Raw genomic sequence first — 25,387 nt, forward strand, 5'->3', positions numbered from 1 at the left:
TGGCAAGGAGGATTTCCTCTAAGCTCACCTAACCATAGACTGCTGTTGGTGTGTCCCGGGGATTAGGAGTGGAATATGTGGGGAGATGGAAGAGAAGCTGTTAACTCTCAGAATTTTCTCTTAACTGTGTTGAACCTTGTGCTTAGGATTTTGTACTTTTTTTTCTTATTCCATCTGACATAATTTTAGCAACTTTGGAACAAATGAGTTCTAAGGTGAATGGAATGAGTTTTTAGGTTGAATAGATACTTTTTTTAGTTACCTGCTAGAACAAATGGATAACGTTGGATATATAGACCTAGAAAATGCTTTGGGCTAGGTAGAAAGATAAAGAACTCTTTATGCAGAGTCTCAGCTCTAGGGACAAATGCTTTGGGATGTTGTTAGAAATTAAAAATAAGCAGAAGGCTTAGAAACAGCCAAACTTATTGCTATACAAAACAAAATTTAATGTAAGCTCTGTTTTGAAGACAGCAGATTTTTTTTAGTACCTTCTAGGTTCTATCTTCTTAATGCTTGTGTGTTGTTTAACATCGTCCTGACAGCCACGGAAGCAATGGACAAAGCAGAAGAAGTGGAATAGATATTAGTGGCAGACAAACTGAACATATCAGAAAGTGTCAAGTGATGACATTTAGAAAAGTTACTGGTAATATAGTCTTGTTCTCTAATGAGAAACTGAGAAATTGTGCAGCCCACACGAGTGACTAGTAGCCTCAAACTTTTGCCTTTTGCCTTATACTGTGATGTCATCAACTGCTAAGAATATTCTACTAGCATGATCCTAGAAACTGGGGATGGAAAAGCCTTTTAAGATTATGGTTTATAAGTTTCATTCGCATCTTTTCATTGTTTTCTTTTCTTCCTCCCTATCAGAGTGTTTATTAGGAAAAAATTGGTTCAAGCTACATCATTTATCTTTACAGTGCTTTTCATAAAAATATGTGATCCTGTGTTTTCTTTCCACAGATCCAGGACTACATAGGCAGCTGTATTTTTTGCAAAGACCATCCAATGTAGTAGCCATTGAAGGAAAAGATGCCATCCTGGAGTGCTGTGTTTCTGGCTATCCTCCCCCGAGTTTTACCTGGTTACGAGGAGAGGAAGTCGTCCAACTCAGGTATTACACATGGAAGACTTCTGTGAAGTATATGTCACTGTTTATCTTTCTCATTTGCTAAAGGTACCTAGAAATACTAGGGTTTTTAATGATAATTGATTTCCTCCCACATTCCTTGACATTATACAATATACAGAAGATTTTTATCCACTGGGATAAAGAGATGGAGGACAGAGTCAAAATCCATGAGATCAATTCAGAAAAGAAGTTCAGAAAGCCAGTGTTGCTGTTGAAATAACACTGTCCAAAAAATATTCAGCAAAGATACCTTGGAGAATCTCATCCTAAGGAAGTGGTATAGTGAAATATTTATTAAGAAATTAAAATTTTCTGACTTGAAATATATAGCATGTCATTATAGGGTCTGTGAGATTTTTTTTCAGGTCCAGTTATACCTTTCATATTCCAGATGTAACAAATATTTAAGATAAAACAAAAGGAGAACATGGCTGGCTTTGAATTAGTAGACATTCATATTAAAGCGTAGTTAGAAAGTAAACTCTTAATAGAATGGAGCGCTTAGTCTGAAACGTTTTGATTAAATGGATTTCACTTAAGAAATTAATTTTATTGATTTGGAGGTATGGTGTACTCCTTTTTAACACTTCTGTTTTCTATGATGAGAGAGGTTGATAGACCATAACTTTCACCTCCCACCTATATTATAACAACACTATATGGTGTGGTGTCACTATACTTCTGAGAATATGAAAGCATGTGAGAAATCTGTTTGTAGCTTTAGCATGTCAAATGTGTTCTCTGAATGCAGCCAGATATTCCTGGTACACAATGAAATGTGGCTTTGTACAAAGATTACTAAATTGGATGTCAGGACACAAGACATTGCCTTCCACTGTGGGGAATCACTTTTCTGGTACTTGTGGTCCTCAAATCCAAAATAAGAGAATTGGGCCAGATTATCTGTAAATTTCTTTTCAGTATTAAGCTTGGTTCCAAGTTTAATCTGTTTAATTTCTTTGATCACTGCCTTCCAGTGGGATTGGTTTACCTTGAATCGATTTTTGATCAATAAATGTGATGTTATCAAAGCCTCATAAAATAGACTCTCTTTCTAATTTGATAATTTGATCTTTTGTGGAGTTTATTTAAACCTCTGAGTACATTGCCTGGTATACACCTAAATATCCCTACATTAATCTGCTTTCTAATTTTATATGCCTATGTCTTTCAGGTCCAAAAAGTATTCTTTACTGGGTGGAAGCAATCTGCTTATCTCCAATGTGACAGATGATGATAGTGGAACTTACACCTGTGTTGTTACATATAAAAATGAGAATATTAGTGCCTCTGCAGAGCTCACGGTCTTGGGTAAGTCAATGGCTCAAGATTCATTTACACTGCCCTTTTCAAAATGCATCACTGTGACACTTTAAATGCTTATTCCTGAATTACCTCTTGTGCTTGTTAGTATGAAATTATGAAGTCCCAGTGTTTCACACATGTCCTTTCTCTACTTTGATTAATTGCATAGGGATTGAATGCAGTGTTTGAATACTTGCTCATTGACTAAAATCCAGATGCATCATTCTTTAGTCCAATTATTCCAATGATACAACTGAAACCTATGAAAAATTATTAATAAACAAATGTCTTAAGCAGCAAAAGAGTTAAATATAAAAGGGGAGATTCCCAAATATTTTATCTGGGGAAAGTAAATGAAGGGATGAATGAGAGAAATTGTATAAACAATATGCACTGGAGTGGAAAAGTCAGATATCACTTGAGATGACAGGGTCCCTGACATTAAATTCAAATGTCTTGGTAAGATTGTTTTGTTAATATGGAAATACTGTAGATGTGATGTTGAAAGTGAACCATTAAAATCAAATGCATCTCAGGAAAATTTTCATAGAAAGAATCTTTAAAGAAATTTAAGAGGCACGGATGTTACATATTATTCAGAAAGGTAGGGTTACCTCATACCATTGCAAATTAATAATTGTTATATAGGGTACGTACTCAAACACCTCTTTTATCATCTACCCCAGATTGTTTTTAGTCAGTTTCATTTGAATCATGTAATTTGGAGAAAGTGCTTTAACATTTGAATTCCAATTGCTTTTTCCTGTAACAACAGCAAAAATTGTTTACCAGTCTTTGGATTTTTGCCTCTGGAATAAATCTTTTTACCTTGTAAAAAGCCTAGGAAAAATCATAGACTTTTTAAAAGTTATTCAGTAGAAATGAAAAGATATGGTATGCCTAGTGCATCTGCTAACCTGCATCATAATATTATTCTATCCATTTTACTTTTTGGCTTTAAAGTTTATTCAGAAAGTGCTTTCATCTTCAGATAGGGTAATGATGTATGTGAGAGTGAGACAATGGAGTTGTTTGTTCTTTGATCAAACTGTAAATATTAAACTACGAATAAGCAAAGGACTTTAATTCTTTGGTTTTAGAGATAGCATTATTCTAACTGAAACATCAGCTGGTCTTTAAAATGGTAGCAATTTAATGTAGTCATTTCATGTGGAAGTTTTTTGGTGTAACAAAGAACTTTTACATTTGTAACATCAAAGTATAGCAACGCATGATGGCTATATAGAAATTATATTGTAATATATACTGCTGATCATAAGGCAAATGCAGTCATAGAATTTATAATGATTATAGGTAAACTTATAATTGCAAATATATGAGATCAGATTTTATATCAAATTAATACACAGTATTTAGACACATGATGCTTCATACTGATATCTAAGCCAAATGCATATAAATTAGGATTTCTGAGAAATTAGCCAAAAAATATATGTAGGGTCATACATATATACACACACACTGACATTCATACCTTCTTCTTTTGTGTGTTCCTGTGTATATGTGTATGTTCTCCAGTTCTATATTGTTGAGCATTATCTTGTTTCCATGTTCTATTTAAACACCCATAGACACACACACACACACACACACACACACACACACACACACACCACCAAAAACACTTTGATGATTATTCTTCTGTATCTTTGTCAGTTATTTGCTTATATCCTAAGGAAAATTATCACAAAAAGTGTTCATACCCACACCAGCAATGCAAGAATTGCCTGTCTCTGAAAGAATACATTTCTCTCCATGCCCCAATATTTGCCTAACAACTTTATAAAATAGAGTCTCTTTGTTTTAATTTGCATCCTTATTAAATTTGTTTCTTTTTATAGTTTTACTGGACATTTGCATTTTGCATTTTGTGAGTTACCTATCAATCTTTTTGACCTTCATATATTTTTTTTAATTTTTTTAATGTTTTTATTTATTTTTGAGACAGAGAGAGACAGAGCATGAATGGGGGAGGGGCAGAGAGAGAGGGAGACACAGAATCGGAAGCAGGCTCAGGCTCTGAGCCATCAGCCCAAAGCCCGACGCGGGGCTCGAACTCACGGACCGCAAGATCGTGACCTGAGCTGAAGTCGGATGCTTAACCGACTGAACCACCTAGGCGCCCCGACCTTCATATATTTATTAAAATATTCATCTTTATTTTGTTTATTTGCAGGAACTCTTTATATAGGAAGAAGAGTAACTGTGCTGTGTAGTCTCTTTGTGTATATATTTTGTTGTTTCTATTTTTTGTTTTTATTTTACATTTTATATAGGGTATCACATAGTTTTCTTTATGGATGCTGGCTTTGTTGCTATTAGACTCAAATTTTATTCTAAATAAATCACTCTAGTTCCAAAAATCTCATTATAGATTACATGTTGCATCTATAAATTAGAAGCATTATTAATTTAAAAAATGCAGTTGTGTTTATGTCTTGGGAATTTTTTTTTTAATTTTCTTGGTAACGGGCATTCATTTTAAATGTTTATTTATTCTGAAAGAGAGAGAACGTGAATGGGGAAAGGGCAGAGAGAGGGGAAGAGAGAGAATCCCAAGCATCCACACTGTCAGAGCATGACATGGGGCTTGATCTCATGAACCATGAGATTATGACCTGAGATAAAATCAAGAGTCAGACGCTTAACCGATGAGCCATCCAGATGCCCCAGGGTATAAATTTTAAAGATCTCCCACAGACCTAGTATGATCTATAACTATTATAGAAGGCATGCCTTAATTCAGGAGATAATCATAATTCTATTTAACTCATCTACCCAGGCTAAAAATAAGCGTTGATATAATAAAACCTTTGATATAGTCATTGACTATTCTGATACAAAGTTAAGCTCATCCTGCAGGACTAAGTTTATATAGAAAATGTAATTTATTACTTTCCTTTTTTAAGTAAAAGATGAAAAGAAATGAACTTCATTATCAGTGTTATCCAAATAGTTTTCATCAGTTTTAAGAATTTAACCATAATGTAAATTATTCACAATATAAAATCCCGCAAGAAATCCAAGCTTGTGCTTATAAGCTTTAATAATGCATTTTATCAGGCTTTTGTTTTGCCTTTCAAATCATGGTTCTTTTTTGCACTTAGACTGGCTTTGAATGTGAACCTGGTTGAACTAAGACTATTTAAGTATGATATCATTTTGTACACAACAAGAGAAATTCTGTGGTCTTCCTCAAGAGTTTCAGAGTTAATAAACATTAAATATATTTAAAGAATTTACACTATAAAGTGGATATTAAAAGTTCCATAATAGGGGGGCCTGGGTGGCTCAGTCAGTTAAGTCTTGGACTTCAGCTCAGGTCATGATCTCACAGTTTGGGGGTTTGAGCCCTGCATCAGGCTCTGCACTGAAAGCATAGAACCTGCTTTGGATTCTCTGTTTCCCTCTCTCTCTCTCTCTGCCCCTCCCTGGCTTGTGCACTCTCCATATCTCTCTCTCTCTCTCTCTCAAAAATAAAAAATAAACATTTTTTAAAGAGTTCCATAATAGTTAAACCTCTTGGGGAAATCAGTATTAGACAGGATTAAGGACAACTTATTTAAAGTGCATATGAATAAATTAAATAAATAAATAAATAAATTCCTAATAATAACCATTTATGTTAATGTTTATGATCTATTAGAATATTCATCAATTAGCATTGGTGGATGCATTTTGAGTACATGGACTGCACTAGGTTCTGGGAAACCTACAAAAGGTTTGAGGTCTGGCTTCATTAGGTTTGTAGTGTAATTACAGATTCATACAATCAATTGCCCTAATTGCCCCCAGTGAATTGCCTGCCTTTTGAGTATGTTTTTTTTACCCCTCAATTTTGTATGTTTACGTGGAATCTGTGAAGATATGAAGAGTTGATAGTCTTTGCTCTCATAAAAGACAGAACCTGAGTAAGTGGCAGGCAAAGTCTTAAAAAGGAGATTGCAGAGGGAGGAATTCTGAACAGTGTTATATTCTGTTTAAAGCACTAGTGCTATGATTATTTTTTTAAACTTTGTTTTTCAGAAAAGAACTAAAGAATGGTATTCTGTCCATTATTATTTCCCAGATAACTAGCTTTCTGGCTCAAGAATTATAATCACCCTTAATAAACATTCAGGAGATTTGCCTGATTTATTTTCTAAGCTTTACCTTAGGCCTAGATTGATTCAATGTCTGAATCAATGCAGAAATGCATACTTTAAAAAGATATGGGATCTTTAACCAATGAAGTGTCTGGCCTTGGACAAACCCTGTGCATTGTCCATATACATGCAGAAGGAGATGGGTGGAAAATTCGCTCTTGAGGAGAAGCCATGGGATCTAACATTGGTGACAAAATGAAAACAGTCTTGAGCTTTCTCAAAAGGATTCTAGAATTATTTTTAAAGCTGTTTGCAGCAATAAACAATATACACTATTAACAGTGGACCTTTGTGTATAGGTTTTCTCAATTATTTGCCTTATCAACTTTCTAGAGAAATGTTGGTTAGAATTAGCATAATCTGGCTTTGTAGAACATAAAAAAGTCTATTAGATCAGTCCTTTGCACATAATTGATAACCTGTAACCAGATCTAAGAGTTCTCATATCCTCTTCCCTGCCACTGTAAGTAACACGTATCACTCCATGTGGTACTTGACTTTATACTTCTCCCAAGAAAACACCTCTGAAAAGAAATCCTTTGGGGCAGGTGTTTTGCCTGCCTAAGACTTTTGCTTTGGGGACAGAAACCTATGGGTTCATCCTCTAGGAATGTGTTCAGAATGGTTTTCTACTGACATACAGCATGCTAAGCTCACACAGATATGTTCTTTTTTTTTTTTAATTTTTTAAATGTTTATTTATTTTTGAGAGAGAGACAGACAGACTGTGAGCAGGGGAGGGGCAGAGAGAGGAGGAGACACAAAATCTGAAGTAGCTCCAGGCTCTGAGTTGTCAGCACAAATCCCCTGACATGGGGCTCGAACCCACGAACCATAAGACCATGACCTGAGCTGAAGTCGGATGCTCAACTGACTGAGTCACCCAGACACCCCTGTACTTTTTTCTAAGTGCCATGATGATAATAAATGTATTAGTATCCTATAGTCAAAAAGCTGATGAACAAAAAGTTATTCTACAGTATCATTAACTAAGCATTCACATTTTTATTCCCTAAATTACATAAGTCATAATGTTTTGTATATTTATATTGATCAGACATTAAATAATAGTCATTGGTAAGAAATTATGGGCTACTGAAATGAAATAAACAATGTTTATGACCTTTAGAATTAAAGAAATTTTTTTAACGTTTATTCATTTTTGAGAGACAGAGAGACAGAGTGTGAGTGGGGGAGGGGCAGAGAGAGGGAGACAGAATCTGAAGCAGGCTCCAGGCTCTGAGCTGTCAGCACAGCCCGACATGGGGCTCAAACTCACAAACTGTGAGATTATGACCTGAGCCAAAGTCATATGTGTAACTAACTGAGCCACCCAGGGGCCCCTGACCTTTACAATTTTTTACTTTATACCATTTATTTTTTTTCTTTCTTTTTTTTCCTTCATTTTTTTGTATTTTTTTAAAATTTAAATCCAAGTTAATTAACATATAGTGTAATAATGATTTCAGGAATAAAATTTAGTGATTTATTGGTTACAAAACCCAGTGCTCATCCTAACAAGTGTCCTCCTTAATGTCCCTTGCCCATTTACTCCATCCCTCTACCCCAACCCTCAGTTTGTTGTCTGTAGTTCAGAGTCTCTTATGGTTTGTCTTCCTCTCTCTGCTTTTATATTATTTTTGCTTCCTTTCCCTTATGTTTATCTGTTTTGTTTCTTAAGTTCCACATATGAGTGAAATCATAAGATATTTGTCTTATTTGACTGACTTATTGCACTTAGCATAATATAGTCTAGTTCTGTCCACATTGTTGCAAATAGCAAGATTTCATTCTTTTGATCACTGAGTAATATTGCACTGTTTTTCCCCATTGAGTATATTAGCTGTGGGTCTTTAGTATATGGTCATTATGATCTTGAGGTATGATCCTTCTATCCCTATTTTCTTGACAGTTTTGGTTTTTTGTTTTGTTTTTAAGAAATGAGGCTGTGTTTTGTCAAATGCTTTCTCTGCATCTATTGATAGGATCATGTGGTTCTTATCCTTTCTTTTATTAATGTGATGTTCACATTTATTGATTTGTGGATATTGAACCAGACTTGCATCCCAGGAATAAATCCCACTTGATTGTGGTGAATGATTCTTTTAATGTATTGTTGGATCCAGTTTGTGAGTATCTTGTTGAGAATTTTTGCATTCGTGTTCATCAGGGAAATTGGTCTGTAGTTCTCTTTTTTATTGGGGTCTTTGGTTTTGTAATCAAGGAAATGCTGGCATGGTAGAATGAGTTTGGCAGTTTTCCTTCCATTTCTATTTTTTGGAACAGCTTCAAAAGAATAGGTATTAACTCTTCTTTAAAAGTTTGGTAGACTTCCCTTGGAAAGCCATCAGGATCTGGACTCTTATTTGTTAGAAGATTTTTGATTGCTGATTCAATTTATTTACTAGTTATGGATCTGTTTAACTTTTCTATTTCTTCCTGTTTCTGTTTTGGTAGTTTATGTGTTTCTAGGAATTTGTCCATTTCTTTCAGATTGCCAAATTTGTTGACATATAATTGCTCATAATATTCTCTGATTACTGTTTGTATTTCAGTGGTGTTGGTTGTGATCTCTCTTCTTTCCTTCATGATTTTATTTATTTGGGTCCTTTTTCTTTTTGATTAATCTGGCTAGGGGCTTATTAGTTTTGTTAATTCATTTAAAGAATAAGCTCCTGGTTTCATTGATCTATTCTACTGTTTTTTGTTTTGTTTTGTTTTAATTTTGATATCATTGATTTCTGCTCTAATCATTACTTCCCTTCCTCTGCTGGTTTTGGGCTTTTTTGCTGTTCTTCTTCCAGCTCTTTTAGGTATAAAGTTAGGTGGTGTATTTGAGACCTCTCTTCCTTCTTTATGAAGGCCTGGATTGCTGTATACTTCCCTCTTATGACTGCCTTTGCTGCATCCCAGAGATTTGGGCCTGTCATATTTTCATTTTCATTGGCTTCCGTTGACTTTTTAATTTTGTCTTTAATTTCTTGGTTAACCCATTCATTCTTTAGTCTCCAAGTATTTATGGTCTTTCCAATTTTCTTCCTGTGGTTGACTTTGGGTTTCATAGTGTTGTGGTCTGAAAATATGCAAGGTATGATCTTCATCTTTTTGTACTGTTGAGGGCTGATTTGTGACCCATTATGTGGAAAATGTTCCATGTGCACACGAGAAGAATGTCACACAGATAAGTTCTTTAAGCTCAATGGCACTGGATTAAACATATTAAATTATATTTTAATGTATATAGTATATATACATACATTTACCTTGTACATACATATACATGTGTATATGCATATATATACATGCAATATGTATATAATACATATATATTATATGTAATATATATAATACATATATATTTCCTATTTCTAAGAAAATTTTTCTTCAAAATCCCTTCCCATATTCTTTCAAATGCATATGATTATCTCAACCATTACATAATGTACTGATTCTCCAAATAGATAATAGACCAATCTACTCAGAAAGGTTTAGAAAAGTCATCTTAAAAGTGAGTTAAGAAGACAGCAGATTAATATTTCCAGTAGAAGTTAACAACCCTTCTTAAAAACTATCATTTTGTAACATGGTAGGACAGGAAAATGCCAACAGTAGCTCACTTTCTTCTGAAAATGCTTAAGAATAATAAAAACGATGGCTAGGTGTATAGTGACCTAACCAAGCATGACTTATAGGCCCAGATATACAACTAAACCACGGCATCCATAGTGACATGGCCACTGACAGTTGAGTACATCTTTTGTTCTCTGTCAGGCACTCTTTGGGCATAGAAACATGCATATGACACCAGTCCTGGCCTGAAAGACTAGTTAGGTAAACAGACAGGAAGTTGGCAATTACTAGAAAAACCAAAGAAAAGTTGGAAAAGAGGGAGGTAAGGGACCCCAAAAAACAGTTCAACAACAATGAAGGAAGGGAGTTGGGGGTTGGGAGGAAGGATGAGGAGAGAGATTCTGAGGAGAGGAAGTAAGCCGGCAAAGGTATGGAGATAAACCAGGGATGGGGAAGAGGAAGTCATCTAATATGACTGAAAATTGTGGGTCCAAAGGGAGTCTGATAGTGGATGGGGAAAGTGGTATAGATAGTGAATGGTTTGCTCCTGTGGTTAGGTTTCTATCTTGAGGGCAGTGGAAAGACACAAACTGATTTTTGGGTTGTGCCTTATTGGTTATTTCATATTGGCCATTATTTAATTCCCTAATCCTCAATTCCTTCATTTGTAAAGGATGATAATTACTTCCTTGTAGGGCTTAATGATTGCTTAAGTATGAAATTTGAGAGAGAAGGATTCTGGAATAGGAGACATGGTTTGGGGAGCTGTGGGAAATAAAGAAAAATAAGATGTTCTTCCAGCCCTCAGCAGAATCCTAAATCATAGTTGCAAAAATTAAACAAAAACAAAACAAAACAAAAAACGAAATGCCACAAATATTAAAACATCTTATGCAACCTCTCCATACCAATTTTTCCTCACCTACAAAAATGTACAAAGCAACAACGGGTCCCTATATAATTCTCATGAATCCTGGAGATTCCTTGTGGCACAAGGATGGTATCCAAATTTGTAAAGCATTTTATCTTTTTTAGCTTCCTCTGTGTCCCTACAGCCTACTATCCATGCTTTCTTCCCAGCTATATTGTGAGAATAAACAGACACTGTGTCTTGTTCATCTTGGCCACTCAAAACCTTGGTTTGTTCTCTGGCCCATCTGAGCTTTAAACATAAACATAAGGAATATAATTATATATGCGTTGTATATAAGTTATATAACTTTCTATGAAAATATTTTTTAAGCTCTTTATGGCGACTCATGTGCTTTTATAGGACATTGCTATAGACTGAATTCTTTCTCCCCAAATCCATAGGTTGAAGCCTTAATCACCAATGTGACTGTATTTGGAGATAGACCTTTTATTAAGCAGGTAATTAAGGTTAAATGGAGTCCTAAAAATGGAGCCCTAATCCAATAGGAATGACATCATTATAAGAAGATGAGGCATCAGAGCGCTCTCTCTCTCTCTCTCTCTCTCTCTCTCTCTCTCTCTCTCTCTCTCCCAGTGCAAACACACAGAAAATGGGGCATGTGGGGACACAGAGTGGGTACCATCTCCAAGCCAAGGAGTGATGTCTCACCAGAAATCAACCCTGCTGCCACCTTGATCTTAAACTCCTAGACTTCAGAACTGTGAAAAAATAAGTTTATGTTGTCTAAGCCACCCAGTCTGTGGTGATATTTTGTTATAGCAGCCACAGTGGGTGAATATAACCACAGAAAGAGTAGTTGTACTGTGCATTATACTGCTAAAAAGATTCTTGATTAGTTTTGTAGAAGCATAAACTACAACGAAGAAGTATATTACCAACACTTATATATTGTTAATACCAAGGATCTTAAACTTCCAAGAGTGTGAAAAAAGAGCAATGAATCAAAAGCTATTTCTCTGTTTATATACTAGGTTATGTGTAGTTCAAAGACCTAAATATCCCCTGGCTTATTTTTTCTTTAGTATCACCATCTTTTTATTTAGTAATTTATAAACATAAGGTATTACTAACATTTTATATCCTATAATTTTGAATGATATGTCCCAATTTTAATAACAAATACATCATTAACTATGAAGAAACTCTGTTTTCTCTTTTTTAACTCAATTCTTAGATATGCTCTATAAATTCAATTTGCTACAGCAAGCATGCAGATGTTCACACTCCATCAACTCTCAGATATGTCTGGTAATAGAAGGAAATATGGTAATTAAAAATGGATATGATGCTGTGTCCTTTTATTTTTTTGCTTATGCTTTAATCATTTTTTTACTGAAACAAATGTGTTGTGTTGCTACTTTATGAGCACGTATAATTGGTCAAAGAGAGAACTGACCCATTCCTTTGTTTGGAGAGTAACTGGGACATCCACCTCCAGTCACGTGTTCAGTTGCTGCCTTTCTAAACTTGCTGTTGGATCACCAGTGTTGGGTTTTGGGCTTATGTTCTTAGCTATAAACAGAAAGTAGTTATAGAATATATTAATAAAGATAATATTTACCCCTCTATTATAGTGTATAACTCTTTGTTTGAATGGAGTTCTTCTGAATTCAGAACATCACTGCTTCTTCCCAAGTAGCAGTGCTTAAATTTCATGTCTACCTATAATTGGCCTTTATGAGCAGTGACCCCCTCACCCATATGCATTTAATGGTTATAGTCATAAAAGCAGTGTCTTAGGTAAGTTTCTATTGATTATCTTTCATAGGGTAATTGCCAAATGGATCCTAATGAAATTAGTTAAGAGGCTTTTTTTTCATGTAGGGATATGATCCCAAATGTACATGATAAAAATGCATAACATAAGGAAGAATTAAATTTAAAAAAATCAAAATAATCTATTTGCTGTTTATTCCTATACTATGTTGATTTCTTATTATAGTTACTTTTGTTCACCTGAAATCATAGCCATTATGAGTGTGCAAAAATTCTATCCAAAATAGTGTTTAGGAGATCCTGTTGAATGTATTAGAAGAAACATGGTATGTTCAGGCTGTTAGTCTAAAGTGATTTGGTATTTAAATTGCAGTTCTACCATCTGTGGAAATACTGGTTGCATTTGTGACAGGATTTATTTTTCATCATGCTGGTATTTGTTAAAGACCTACTATGTGATCTCTACTTCCTTCCCTCTTTCACTGGAAAAACAATTTGAACAGTTTTTTGCATTTATCCTTGAGATGGCTATGAATCTAATTTTTTTTTCTTTCTCAGAAAAAGGAGGAAGTTACTAGAGGCTCCAGGAGAAAGGCTAAGGTGATGTAGTAATTCAGAGCATTAAAAAGGCAGTCTAAGGCTATGATTTTAATTAGCCCTAACAGTCTAAGCAAGGTGAATTGACCATCTGTGATTTAGAGGGAGGGCTGCTAACAGTGGCAAAAAGCTGCCCAAAGGGCATTCCATGCCAAAGTTGTCCTGAGGTACCACACGTACAGATTATCCCAGAAAGAGTTGGACTGTGATAGAACTCAAACTGCATTAAGACAGGAGTGCTTTCACTAAAGTTAGCAAGAGTTAGCATCCGTCGTGCCTGCCAATTTTGAAAGGCTGGAGAGCAAAAGTGTGACATTTCTTTCTGTACTTTCAACTTCTACTACCACTTGGTGGAAGTGAGTGTGCCTAAAGGCAAAATGCACCAACTTGAAAACATGTCTTTAAACGGTAGACTCTATTAAAGTAAAACATTTGGAGTTATATCTATACATTTGTTGACTTATTTATCCACTTGTTCAACAAATATGTATTTAAAGTGTGATAAGTTTCTTGCCTAATGCTTTAAAACAGCTTTATAGAGATACCATTCATTGTAACTCGCATACTAGACAACTTCACATTTAAAGTCTACAATGTAATGGTTTCAACATAATTATAGATGTTTACAACCCTATCTGACCACAGTGAATTTTAGAACACCTTCATCACCTCAGAAAGAAACACGGTACTCTGTCATCTCCCATCCTCCTGTTCTCTCTTTTCCCTCTACCTTACCAACACCCTTAAGCAACCATAAGTCTACTTTCCATCTCTGTAGATTTCTCTATTTTGGAAATTTTACAATAATGGAATTATAGAATATATTGTGTTTAGTGACTTGTTTCTTTAACTCAGTAAAACATTTTCAAGGGTCAACTTTGTTATAGTGTGTATGAGTAGTTCATTCCTTCTTATGGCCAAATGATATTCCATTGTGTAGATATACCATGTTTTATTTATTCATTAGTTGATGGGCATTAGGATCATGTCTACTTTTGCCTATTGTTAATAATTCTGTGTAAACAGAAAGTTTTTGTGTGGACCGATGGTTTCAGTTCTCTTGAGTATATACCTAGGAGTGGAACCACTGTGTCCTATGGTAACTCCATGCTTAATCATTTGAGGAACTGCTGATGTTTTCCAAAGAGACTATACCATTTTGCATTCCTACTAGCAATGCATGAACATTTCTATTTATCTACATCCTGATCAATACTTGTTATTAGCTAACTTTTCTTTCTTTTTTTTTTTTTAAATCTAGCTGGCCTCATGAGTGTCAAGTGGTATCTCATTGTGGGTATGATTTGCATTCCCCTGATGTTGAGTATCTTTTCATGGATTTATTGGCCATTTATATATCTTTCTTAAAGAAATGCCTTTTCAGATCCTTTGTCCATTTTATTTTTTTAAGTTTATTTATGAGAGAGAGGGAGAGTGCATGCACATCTGGGGGAGGGGCAGAGAGAGAGAGAGAGAGAGGAAGAGAATTCCAAGCAGCTGCTGCACTATCAGTGCAGAGCCCAACCTGGGGCTCCATCCCATGAACCATGAAATCATGACCTGAGCTGAAACCAAGAGTCGGAGGCTTAGCTGGCTGAGCCACCCAGGTGCCCCCACCTTTGCCCATTTTAGATTGGGTTGTTTGTCTTTTTATTATTGAGTTATAATGGCTTCTTTCTGGGCATATGTGTGTGGGGTGAGGTATACCACTTTCATAGGAACAGGCTAAATGGAATGCCACACAGAGAAAGTGCTGAGGGCAACATGAAGTCACCAGCTATCTGAGTGAAAACATTTGAGTTCAGAAAGAATAATTTTGTGTGTGTGTGTTTTGTTGTTCTTTTAAACTGATGCTGTATCACGTATGCACAATGCTTTTTGATCTTTGGATCATGTGCACCCATGCAGCGACCCTTCTCCCTTCCCTGTGCTTCCATATTTTCCTGTTAATTCCACTGTTACCATACAACACACTGGTTAGGCAGTTTCTCAAGGGAGAAGGGTTGTATCTTAGTCATTGTCATGTCCCCAATGCCTTATGTATTAGTTGGCATGAATTAAACATTTAAGAATATGTAAGAAATGTACATTTTGTTTCTTCTAGAATTGAATTTGGATTTTCATCCTGAATGTCGAACTTCAGTATGTGGGAAAAACAAACAAACAAACAAACAATTCTCATTCATTTAGTTCTTCTTGTGACCAAAAAAGAAAATCTTTGTACACAATGCTCAGACTGCAGGTGTTCTTTCTCATTTTATCTATATTCTTGTTGTTCAGAAAAGCTGTTGCTATGCAATAGTAATAAAATTTTTGCTTTTCTAAACAGCAATAGCAATATGTCAGTATTTAATCCCTGTGAAACACATTTTGGGTACAAGTTCAGAATGAATAAAATGGACAAAGTTAAAGTTGCAGCAACGATACAGTTAAGTGAGGCATCTAATACAGATGAAGGCTAAAAAGTCCTGTTCACCAACATTCCCAGAGCCATATGTGTATTGTTAGGTATTCCTAATAAAAACAAAAAAAATAAGCAAAATAAGATGAAACAAAAAAATCATCTGTGATTACCTGAGTTTGGAAAATGTTGGCTCAAACAGAGTTGAATTAAATAGGTATATACTTCAGGGCTTGTCAGAATCTCTAACAGGCTAATTTTTGAGAAATACTATGTGCAATTAGGAAGGAGTGTAAGGTTGAAAGTGTTGGTTTTTCCCCCTGTATTTGGAGACTGAAAGAGAGCTTCAGGTGAAGAATGTCCTGCTATCAGCAGAAAAGCTATTCCACTTTGGCCTATAGGTAGTGGCCATTTACTGTATACATTTTTATGGAGACTGCCTACCCTATTAAAAGAGGATTTTTACCATGATTAATGGGTGCACCTGATTTTTTATTCTTGCAGTTCAGACCCATTACACATTCTGTAAAAAGCAACATGATGATGCCACTTTAATCACAGCCCAATGCTTCTCTCCTGCTAAGAAAAATAAATGTGATATTAGTGAGTTTGCATCCACTGCTTCTTTAGAGAACCAGCAAAGAAAATAATTAGCCCAAGTGATTACACTATATAATTCAATTTTCCCTTGGTATGTTCTTACTGACATTCAAAAAGTAGTTAGTGAATCCAACTGCCAAATGCTCAGTAATAACACTTTATCACCAATTTACAGTGCATGAAAACAAAAGAAATTTTAAATGAGCTGGGGGATTGTGGTGTGTGTGTGTGTGTGTGTGTGTGTGTGTGTGTGTGAGAGAGAGAGAGAGAGAGAGAGAGAGAGAGAGAGAGAGAGAGAGATTCTTAAAGGGTGGTTAGCCAGATAGATGTGGGGATTGTGCACATAATACTGTTTCTCCTTTGGAATGATAATTTAGCTTGCAAAATATCTAGGGAACTAAGACGACACAGGGTCATTATGTAGATATATGTAGGAAGGAAAAGTGTCAGCAGGGACATTTTCCTTGTTTGATTTTTAAGACAATAATAAAATAATAAATGAAATTCTGGCCTCAGAAGAAAGTATCGGTGAGCGAGTTTTTCTCCTCATCACCTCTTTACTCTCTTCCATGTAAACAAAGGAGCACATTAGTTCTCATTTTTCACTTCCACTGCAAACTGCATTTTTCTTCTTTTTGGATGAACATTGTATAGACAATTTATAGCACCTGCCCTAAAAGCAGGGGCATTTGTGTGATTATGACTCTCATCTTTCCTTTTTTTTAACTTGTTTTATTTTTATTTTTTTAAACTTACACCCAAATTAGTTAGCATATAGTGCAACCATGATTTCAGGAGTAGATTCCTTAATGCCCCTTACCCATTTATCCCATCCCCCCTCCCACAACCCCTCCATCAACCCTCTGTTTGTTCTCCATATTTAAGAGTCTCTTATGTTTTGTCCCCCTTCCTGTTTTTATATTATTTTGCTTCCCTTCCCTTATGTTCATCTGTTTTGTCTCTTAAAGTCCTCATATGAGTGAAGTCATATGAGTTTTGTCTTTCTCTGATTAATTGCACTTAGCATAATACCCTCCAGTTCTATCCACATAGTTGCAAATGGCAAGGTTTCATTCTTTTTGATTGCCAAGTGATACTCCATTGTGTGTGTGTGTATGTATGTATATATATATCTATATCTATCTATCTATATAGATATCTATATATACACACACACATATATGCATATACATATATACACACATATATATACATATACATATAAACACACACATATATACATATACACACATATATACATATACATATAAACACACACATATATATATACACATACACATATATATACATACACACACACACACACACACACACATATATATATATATATATATATATATATATATATATATACACACATACCACGTCTTCTTTATCCATTCATCCATCAATGGACATGTGGGCTCTTTCCATACTTTGGCTATTGTTGATAGCGCTGCTATAAACATGGGGGTGCATGTGTACCTTCGAAACAGCACACCTGTATCCCTTGGATAAATGCCTACTAGTTCAATTTCTGGGTCATAGGGTAGTTCTATCTTTAGTTTTTTGAGGAACCTCCATACTGTTTTCCAGATGGCTGCACCAGCTTGCATTCCCATCATCTTTCCTTTTATACACACCTCTTCCTTCTACCATCTTGTATCCCTTTCTGCTCCTCCAACCTGCTCCAGTCTAGGCTTGAGGGCACCACTGGGGGAGTGGTTATGAACACATCACTCCACCTCTAAGCATTGTCTCTGCAATGGGTCAGTGGCATCTACCCTGAAGAGTTGTTAGAAATTAGACTAAGCAAAAATGATGCATGTTGTATGCAGCTCCAGGACAGTGCCTGGAACATAGCAGACCCTTGGTAAGTGGCATTGTCATTGTTACTGTTATTAACAGGTGTCTGTATGTTAACATGCAATCTCCATGATTACTCAAACTCAGACCAGTAAGTCTCATTAAGATCTTACATTGTAAGTTTGACAGTTCTTACCATCTCCTGACATTTCAGAGAAGCTCAAGGAGAAAAAAACTGTTAAAGAGGCGCACTAGAGTTGACTCTGAGAATAGTAGAACTTAAAGCAGGACAATTTATCATAACACATAGGAGCACGGAATAGAAGTTGTAGAAGTGGGACTTTGAGAGATATCAGCAAAAGAAGAGGAGTAAGTTTTGTTGGTTTGGGTGGGCTGCAAAGTCTAATGATTTGGGCATGAACCAGGGTCTGGTACATATGAAGCATTATATATTAGCTATTATTATTTAAAAAGATAAGTTGAGCTAAAAATATTACAAGGTTTCTGGAGGAAGCTTAAGAAGTGTGCTACCATTATTTACACTTTACCAAAGACTATGAAAAAATGTCAACAACGTAAGTTATTAGGAAAATCATGCAGAAAATAAGTATTCATAATTAGATTGGCTTCAGATAAGAATGAATATTTATCATTCACATATACAATACAAATTAAAACTGTCAGGGGCGCCTGGGTGGCTCAGTCGGTTAAGCGTCCGACTTTGGCTCAGGTCATGATCTCACAGTTTGTGAGTTCGAGCCCCACGTCAGGCTCTGTGCTGACAGCTCAGAGCCTGGAGCCTGCTTTGGATTCTGTGTCTCCCTCTCTCTCTGCCCCTACCCCATTCATGTTCCGTCCCTCTCTACCTCTCAAAAATAAAGAAATGTAATTAAAAAAATTTAAAAATTGTCAAAATAAGTAGAGAGACTTTGATTTACTGAATATAGTGTTAGTGTTGTGCTACATCAAACCCATTCATTAGCTTTGAGCCCTGTTTTCCTTATACCTTGCATTAAATTCATAGCAGTTCAACCTCCAGAAAACTTACCAACTTCTGTCCATCCTGACCTCCCTCACTCTAAGTCCAACTCCTCTTACCTGTTACCTGGACCAGACCTAGAACCTCCTAACCATCTCTCTTGCAGTTTTGCCTTACTGCAACCCATTCTTACCCAGATGATCTTGTTAACATGTAATCAGAACATAGGGTGCCCTTCTTAGAAATTAAAACCCTCAGAGTCTTTCTGTTTTTCTTAGACTAAACTAAAAACTCCCTACCGCATCCTACCAACCTCTGTGGGATTTAGCTCGTGTTTATTTCTCTTCTGACTTTGGCACATTCTACCTCTGTTTATTAGGTTCCACCAATGTGGCCTCTGGCCTTTTCATTGAACAAACCGAACAATTTCCTGTCTCAAAACATTTGCTTAGGTAGTTACTCATGTCTGCGGTTCTCTTCTTTTAGCTCTTCACATAGCCACTCCTCACTTAGATCGTATTGCAAATGCTATCTTCTTATGGGGCTTGCCCTTGTGCATTCTGACAAAATCAACCTCTCCCAGTTATTCTGTTTCTTTTTCTCTTTTCTTTGTAGTACTTATTGTAATATGTTGTTATCTGTGTGCTCATTCACTGTTTCTGTCTCCACCAGAGCAGAATCCTTACCTGTTTTGTTCACTGTTATGTTCCCCCAAACTAATCAATCGGTCAATCTCTTGAGTTAATGACATGTTGCCATCATCATCTATGTCGATGGCCTCATAACCCACATTTATGGGGGACCTATTACATGCCAAGCACCATGCAAAGTGCTGTGCTTTCTCATTTAACAGTTTCAGAAATCTATAAAGGAGCTACTATTTTTATCTCCACCTTAAAGATGAGGAAATGCAGGCTCATTTTCATTGCCATTGTCTTTGCCATCATCCTCACTGGCATCGTCATTTCAGGAAGCAGAAATATAGAATTGGTATTGTTTACCTTCCTAATACATGGTCAGAGGAAGGAACAGCGCCCTTTGACGTAGGAAAGCCCCTCAGGACAATCCAAATGAGCTATCTAATGGGATGGATCATCGAGGGATGCTCCTGGCAGACAAAAAAACAGATGGAAATCATGGAAGTTGTGTGATTCTCCAAGTGTAATCTCCAGGCCAGCAGTTATTGGCATCATCTGTAAGCATGTTAGAAATGCAGATTTTTGGCCTTGCCATGGTCTACTGAATCAGAACTGCTAGGGTTGCAGCCTGGAAGCTGTAGCTTGATAAGCCTTCCAGGTGATTCTTAAGCACTGTTTTTGGAGAAGGAAGACTGACCTGGCAGTTAGCAAAGGAAGCAGGATATTAACAAGAGTAAGGCAAGACATCCTATTTAAAAACCAGACCAAACAAAAGTAGGGTGAGCAGGCTGCATACAGAGACCTATTATTATAAGTGGAATATAATGGAGGGGCTTGGTCATAAGGAAGAACAGTCAAGGTAGGGAACAGGATGGGAAGTACAACTGGAATTAGAAAGCATCCAGGTAAACATGATCTTCTCACCTATAGCATTTGTTCAAGTTCTTGAAATTCCCCACTGGTATACAGGACTAGTATCAGCACATGAGGTTGGACTAAACCAACAATCAAGTAAAAATGGCTCCAGTTATATAGACTGGAAGAATGTGGGCATGAGGAGAAAGGTGGGCTGTATGACTGTACTGAGACGGATCTGTAAGTTTGCAGATGATTATGAAGCTGTTCAAAACTGGTGAACAGCTTGCAGGGATGGGCCCTGCCAGATCATTTTGTAATGCTGTGTGAATAGGCAAAATAATAGTGGACGATTTTCAGGTGTGGAAGGTAAAAGGTAATATATTTGGGGAAGTATAATCCAAGCGATGTTGATAAAATGAATTACTCTCTCTCTATTGTGTCTAGAAAAAACAATAACTGAATCTATGTCAACTATTTCTTGAAAACAGTCCAGTATAGAGTAGCAGTTCAAAAGTTCAACCAAATGCCATAGATAACCATGATAAAATTGAAAAAAACAGTACTATATAATTTTGTTAAGTCTTTGAACAGAACTAATAATATTTTTGTACTTGGAGTAGAGTTCATAGTTTGATTCAGTGTATTCCATTAAGGCCATAAAACAGTTAGAAAAGCCTGAAAGGTTAATGGAAATGATCAAAGGAATGAAATAGTAAGACCGGATGGGAAATTTTCTGTTCAGAAAAATTATGGGTGAAAAGGGACACAATCAAATTCATATCCATGAAGGATATTACTAAGTGGAACGTGGACATATTTGACAAATTCAAGAATACTATGCCTAGGAGAACTCTCTTGAAGCTTGAAGGTAATTTTAGGACAAAAAAGAAAAAAAAGGAAGTATAGGATTTAGGTATAAAGATATAAAAATTATATACCCTGGTGGTAAATTTATTGGTGTTGTTCCCCACAAAAGAGTTCTCAAACTGGAAAGATAATAACAAACACAAATTAATATTTATGGAAGATGAGATTAAAAGTGGTTTATAAGAAGGAAACTCCTAGATTATTTAGGATATCTCCTTGATGTTTAAAAAAGGCATTATCCAACCTCATGAAACAAAGTCCAGGAATAGATGACTGCTACAGTATTATAGTTTTAAAATATTCTTTAGCATATGTGTATATGTGTATGTATATATGCAAATACACTCATGCACACATATATACATACACATGAATGCATTTATACTTGCTTTCTTTTAAAACAAAATCTGGTCATTATGAAAGACACAGGTACATATTAATTACAGGTATATTTGAAAATACAGAATAGTAGACAAAAATCCCAACATAACTTTATTATCCATAGATAACTACTATTAATATTTTACTGTTCTAATTCTCTATGTAGGTTTATACTTTTTTGGGTTGTTTTTTTCTGATTTTTACTGTATTTACTGACTGTAGGATTTGCCACTATGTAGACATGAAACTACTAATATTCTGTGAAATTCAGTTGACCAGTGTGTAGAATTTTTGCTTTATATGCAAAATGAATTTAGAATATGAACTTTTTGTTTTCTTTTTAAATTTGGTTTTAGTATTCAAGCTTATTACACTCATGAAATTAAGTAGTTTTCTAATTCTACATTATTTCCATTAATAACCCATTTTATTTCTAATGTATTTTATGTGTTTTAATACTATTCTCTTTAGTATATAGAGCTTTTTAGGTGTGTCTTTTAATGTCATGGGGGTGTCTCCTGTGTTTGTTCATACCTACCCAGTTTGAAATATTTTGCTTTTTCCAAAGAGGGTTTCATTTATTCATATTACACACAATTTAAATTATCATCATAAGATAATTGAAACAAATACAATCTGAATTTGAATATTGGCATTGTTTGCTAGCTATATGACAAAATTGTACGAATACTGAATTAGATAGTAGATTTAAAACAGTATAATTCCTGGCACAGAGTAAGCATTTAATTATTACTGTTATGATTATCTCCTCTGTCTTATTTTATACCTCTGACTTTCATTTTAATGCCATTTTGGTGTTTTCTTTGCTTATATATTCTGCTGTGTTGCTTTGTGGTTTGATTGAATTTTTGTAGTGATTCAGAAGGTAGAAACATTGCACATTTTACAGGCGATTGACTAAATTGATAAAAATAGTTATATTGATCTAGACTTCCAAAATATGAATGTCTGAGGGGGAATTTAGAAAGCCATAATCTTTGTTGCCTCTTTCCCCCTTTGGATCTGATTGATACTGGTATTTTGGTGCCACATAAACTTTGTGTATCTAAAATTGTTTTGGACATTTGCCTTTGATTTTTAATCCTATCTGCTATAATAAATGTGCATATTTAACTACATCCATGTAAGTGTTTTAATTGTTCAGTGGCAGACACAGAAGTGACATGTGAAGGCAATGACTGATGTGTAGTGAAATACATGGGAAGTGTGCCTGAAAGTTCAGGGTACAAATAATAAAAACGTTAGTAATCTATGTTTATATCATCATGATCTTTTAGGAGGCCAGTGCCTTATCCATTAGGCCACTGGGGCCTGCTCATCATGATCTTTTAATTGATGTGTGAAAGCATTTTCTGTGTCACTTACACAAGACCCATATATATGTATAGTTAAAATTTAAATTATTTGAGAAAAGAAATGAATGTTTCTTATTTGTTTTTATTTTCTTAGCATTCAGCAAAACAGGGGACTTTCTCTACATTGTTATTGGTAATTTTTTTAAAGGACTAGGATGTGACAGTTAGAGAATATCAAAGTTTGACATCAAGGCTGGGTTTTATTTTTTTTATTTTTATTTATGTTTTAATGTTCATTTTGAGAGAGAGAAAGAGAGCCAAAGACTTATTTTTTTCTGTGAGAGTTTTATAAGTAAGAGCACATGGAAAGCATTGATAAGTCATAGGTGAAGGAGTGGGAGTTAGGAACACCATTATAAAAGATAGATAGATGAATGGATGGATGGATGAATGGATGGATGGATGGATGGATGAATAGTAGGCAGCTAGGAAGGAAGGAAGGAGAAAAGGCCTGTAGCAGTGCTAATTAAAATATGATTGCTGGGCCATCAACAGCAACATCACCTGGGAGTATGTTAGAAATTCAAAATCTCGTTCTCCAGTCCAAACCTACTTAAAAAGAAACTGTACAGGAAGGAAACCAATAATCTGTGTTCCCATGGGTGATTCTGATATTGGAGAATTACTGGCTTGCAGACTAGAACATGGGCCATTTCATATATGGCTCAACAGCCCCATCTCCTACCCTAGACATGGAAAGCAGCATTGCAATATAGTAAAATATGCTATTCATGAGGATAAATTTAAAGAATTCAAGGTTTTACTTTGCTTGTCTGTTTATTTTAGTCTAGTCTGTTTAAGAAGGCAGATAAATTATGTAATAGATCTTAGATAGCTTCTCATCAACTTTTCTTAGGGGCATTTGAAGTTGTAACCTCCAGCTATCAAAAACATTTGTGTTCCTAGAATACAAAATTTCTCTGCAATGCTAGATAAATATCATGTTACCATATTGTAATGTATTATTTATAAATGAAGATGACTTACACAATCCTGCTAAATTTGACATTTATCCTCCTAACCCCCAAACCACCTTCCGCTGTTGATGCTATTATCTGTAAATAGGAATTTAGATTTTGACAAGAAAAAAAAATACCTTTCTAAGATTTATACAAATAATACTGAAGATAGATGATTTTTATACAATAGTACTTCTGTTGTAGTTTTAAAATATTTTTCCTCTATTTCCCAGATTTTAGAGTGAAAATATATGAACATAATCTGCTTTCCTAAAAAAATATTATGAGTTGTTATTATTCCTAGACTGAAATGTGCATAGTTGGTAAGGGAGACGTGCTATCTGGCATATTAGAGAGAGATAATGTTTCAAATTGCAGATAATTAATAGTGCATTTTCTATGACTTTAGATGTTTTCATTATGTCTGTTATTACTTTGTTGTTGTTAAGAGACAGAAATTGATGAAGAAACAGTGCCCTTCAGTGACTTTGAGCACATTGAAAAACAAAACCAAAAACAAAACAAACAAACAAACAAAAAACAAAACAAAAAGGGAAGAAAGAGGAAAGAAAAATAGTGCCTATTCCTCCTAGCTGCAGCCAGAACTGCCAAGAGCATTGGCTTGGAGAGCTGAGCTGAAAGCAAAATCTCAGCCCTGCCCGTCCCTCCGCCTGTGTCCAAGCTGGCAGTCTCCTACTACCCACCTGCTCAGTCCACCTCAAACTAGACATCCAAGGTTTAAATATAGCCTATGGTCTGATTATTTCTTTGGTTCAGGGGCTTCTTTGCCTGTATAGGAACAGCCGGGGACTTCTTTAGCTGTATAGTAGGTAGGAACAGCTTGAATTAATGGCCACTATTTTTGAATTATAAGATTTTTTTTAGAATAATCTAGATTTCTCTTGATAGCTTGAAGACAGGGATACATTGAGCTTCCATTTTTTTCCCTAATAACAATTAGCTAGAGCTAAGGCACTTCTGTCTTTGTAGGTAACATGTGCTCGGTAGTAGTACTGCTGGGTGAGCATCTGGGTTTCATTCCATGTAATGATTAGCTCTTCCATTAAATCTTTTCTCTCTTAGTAGGCTTGATAAT

At 35.4% G+C, this 25,387-nt stretch overlaps 1 protein-coding gene across 4 annotated transcripts in view; it reads left to right on the top strand.

Moving 5' to 3' along the window:
* Positions 1-25,387, top strand: part of DCC (DCC netrin 1 receptor) — a 1,150,608-nt gene that overhangs the window by 539,881 nt on the left and 585,340 nt on the right. For all 4 annotated transcript variants that reach the window (XM_045042312.1, XM_045042313.1, XM_019815281.3 and 1 more), the window contains exons 4-5: positions 970-1,120; positions 2,313-2,449. In XM_045042312.1, coding sequence (XP_044898247.1) covers positions 970-1,120; positions 2,313-2,449 — 288 coding nt within the window. The remainder of the gene's footprint in view (positions 1-969; positions 1,121-2,312; positions 2,450-25,387) is intronic.

Source organism: Felis catus, chromosome D3 (assembly GCF_018350175.1).
Source record: "Felis catus isolate Fca126 chromosome D3, F.catus_Fca126_mat1.0, whole genome shotgun sequence".
In the NCBI taxonomy this organism is placed as follows: Eukaryota; Metazoa; Chordata; class Mammalia; order Carnivora; family Felidae; genus Felis; species Felis catus.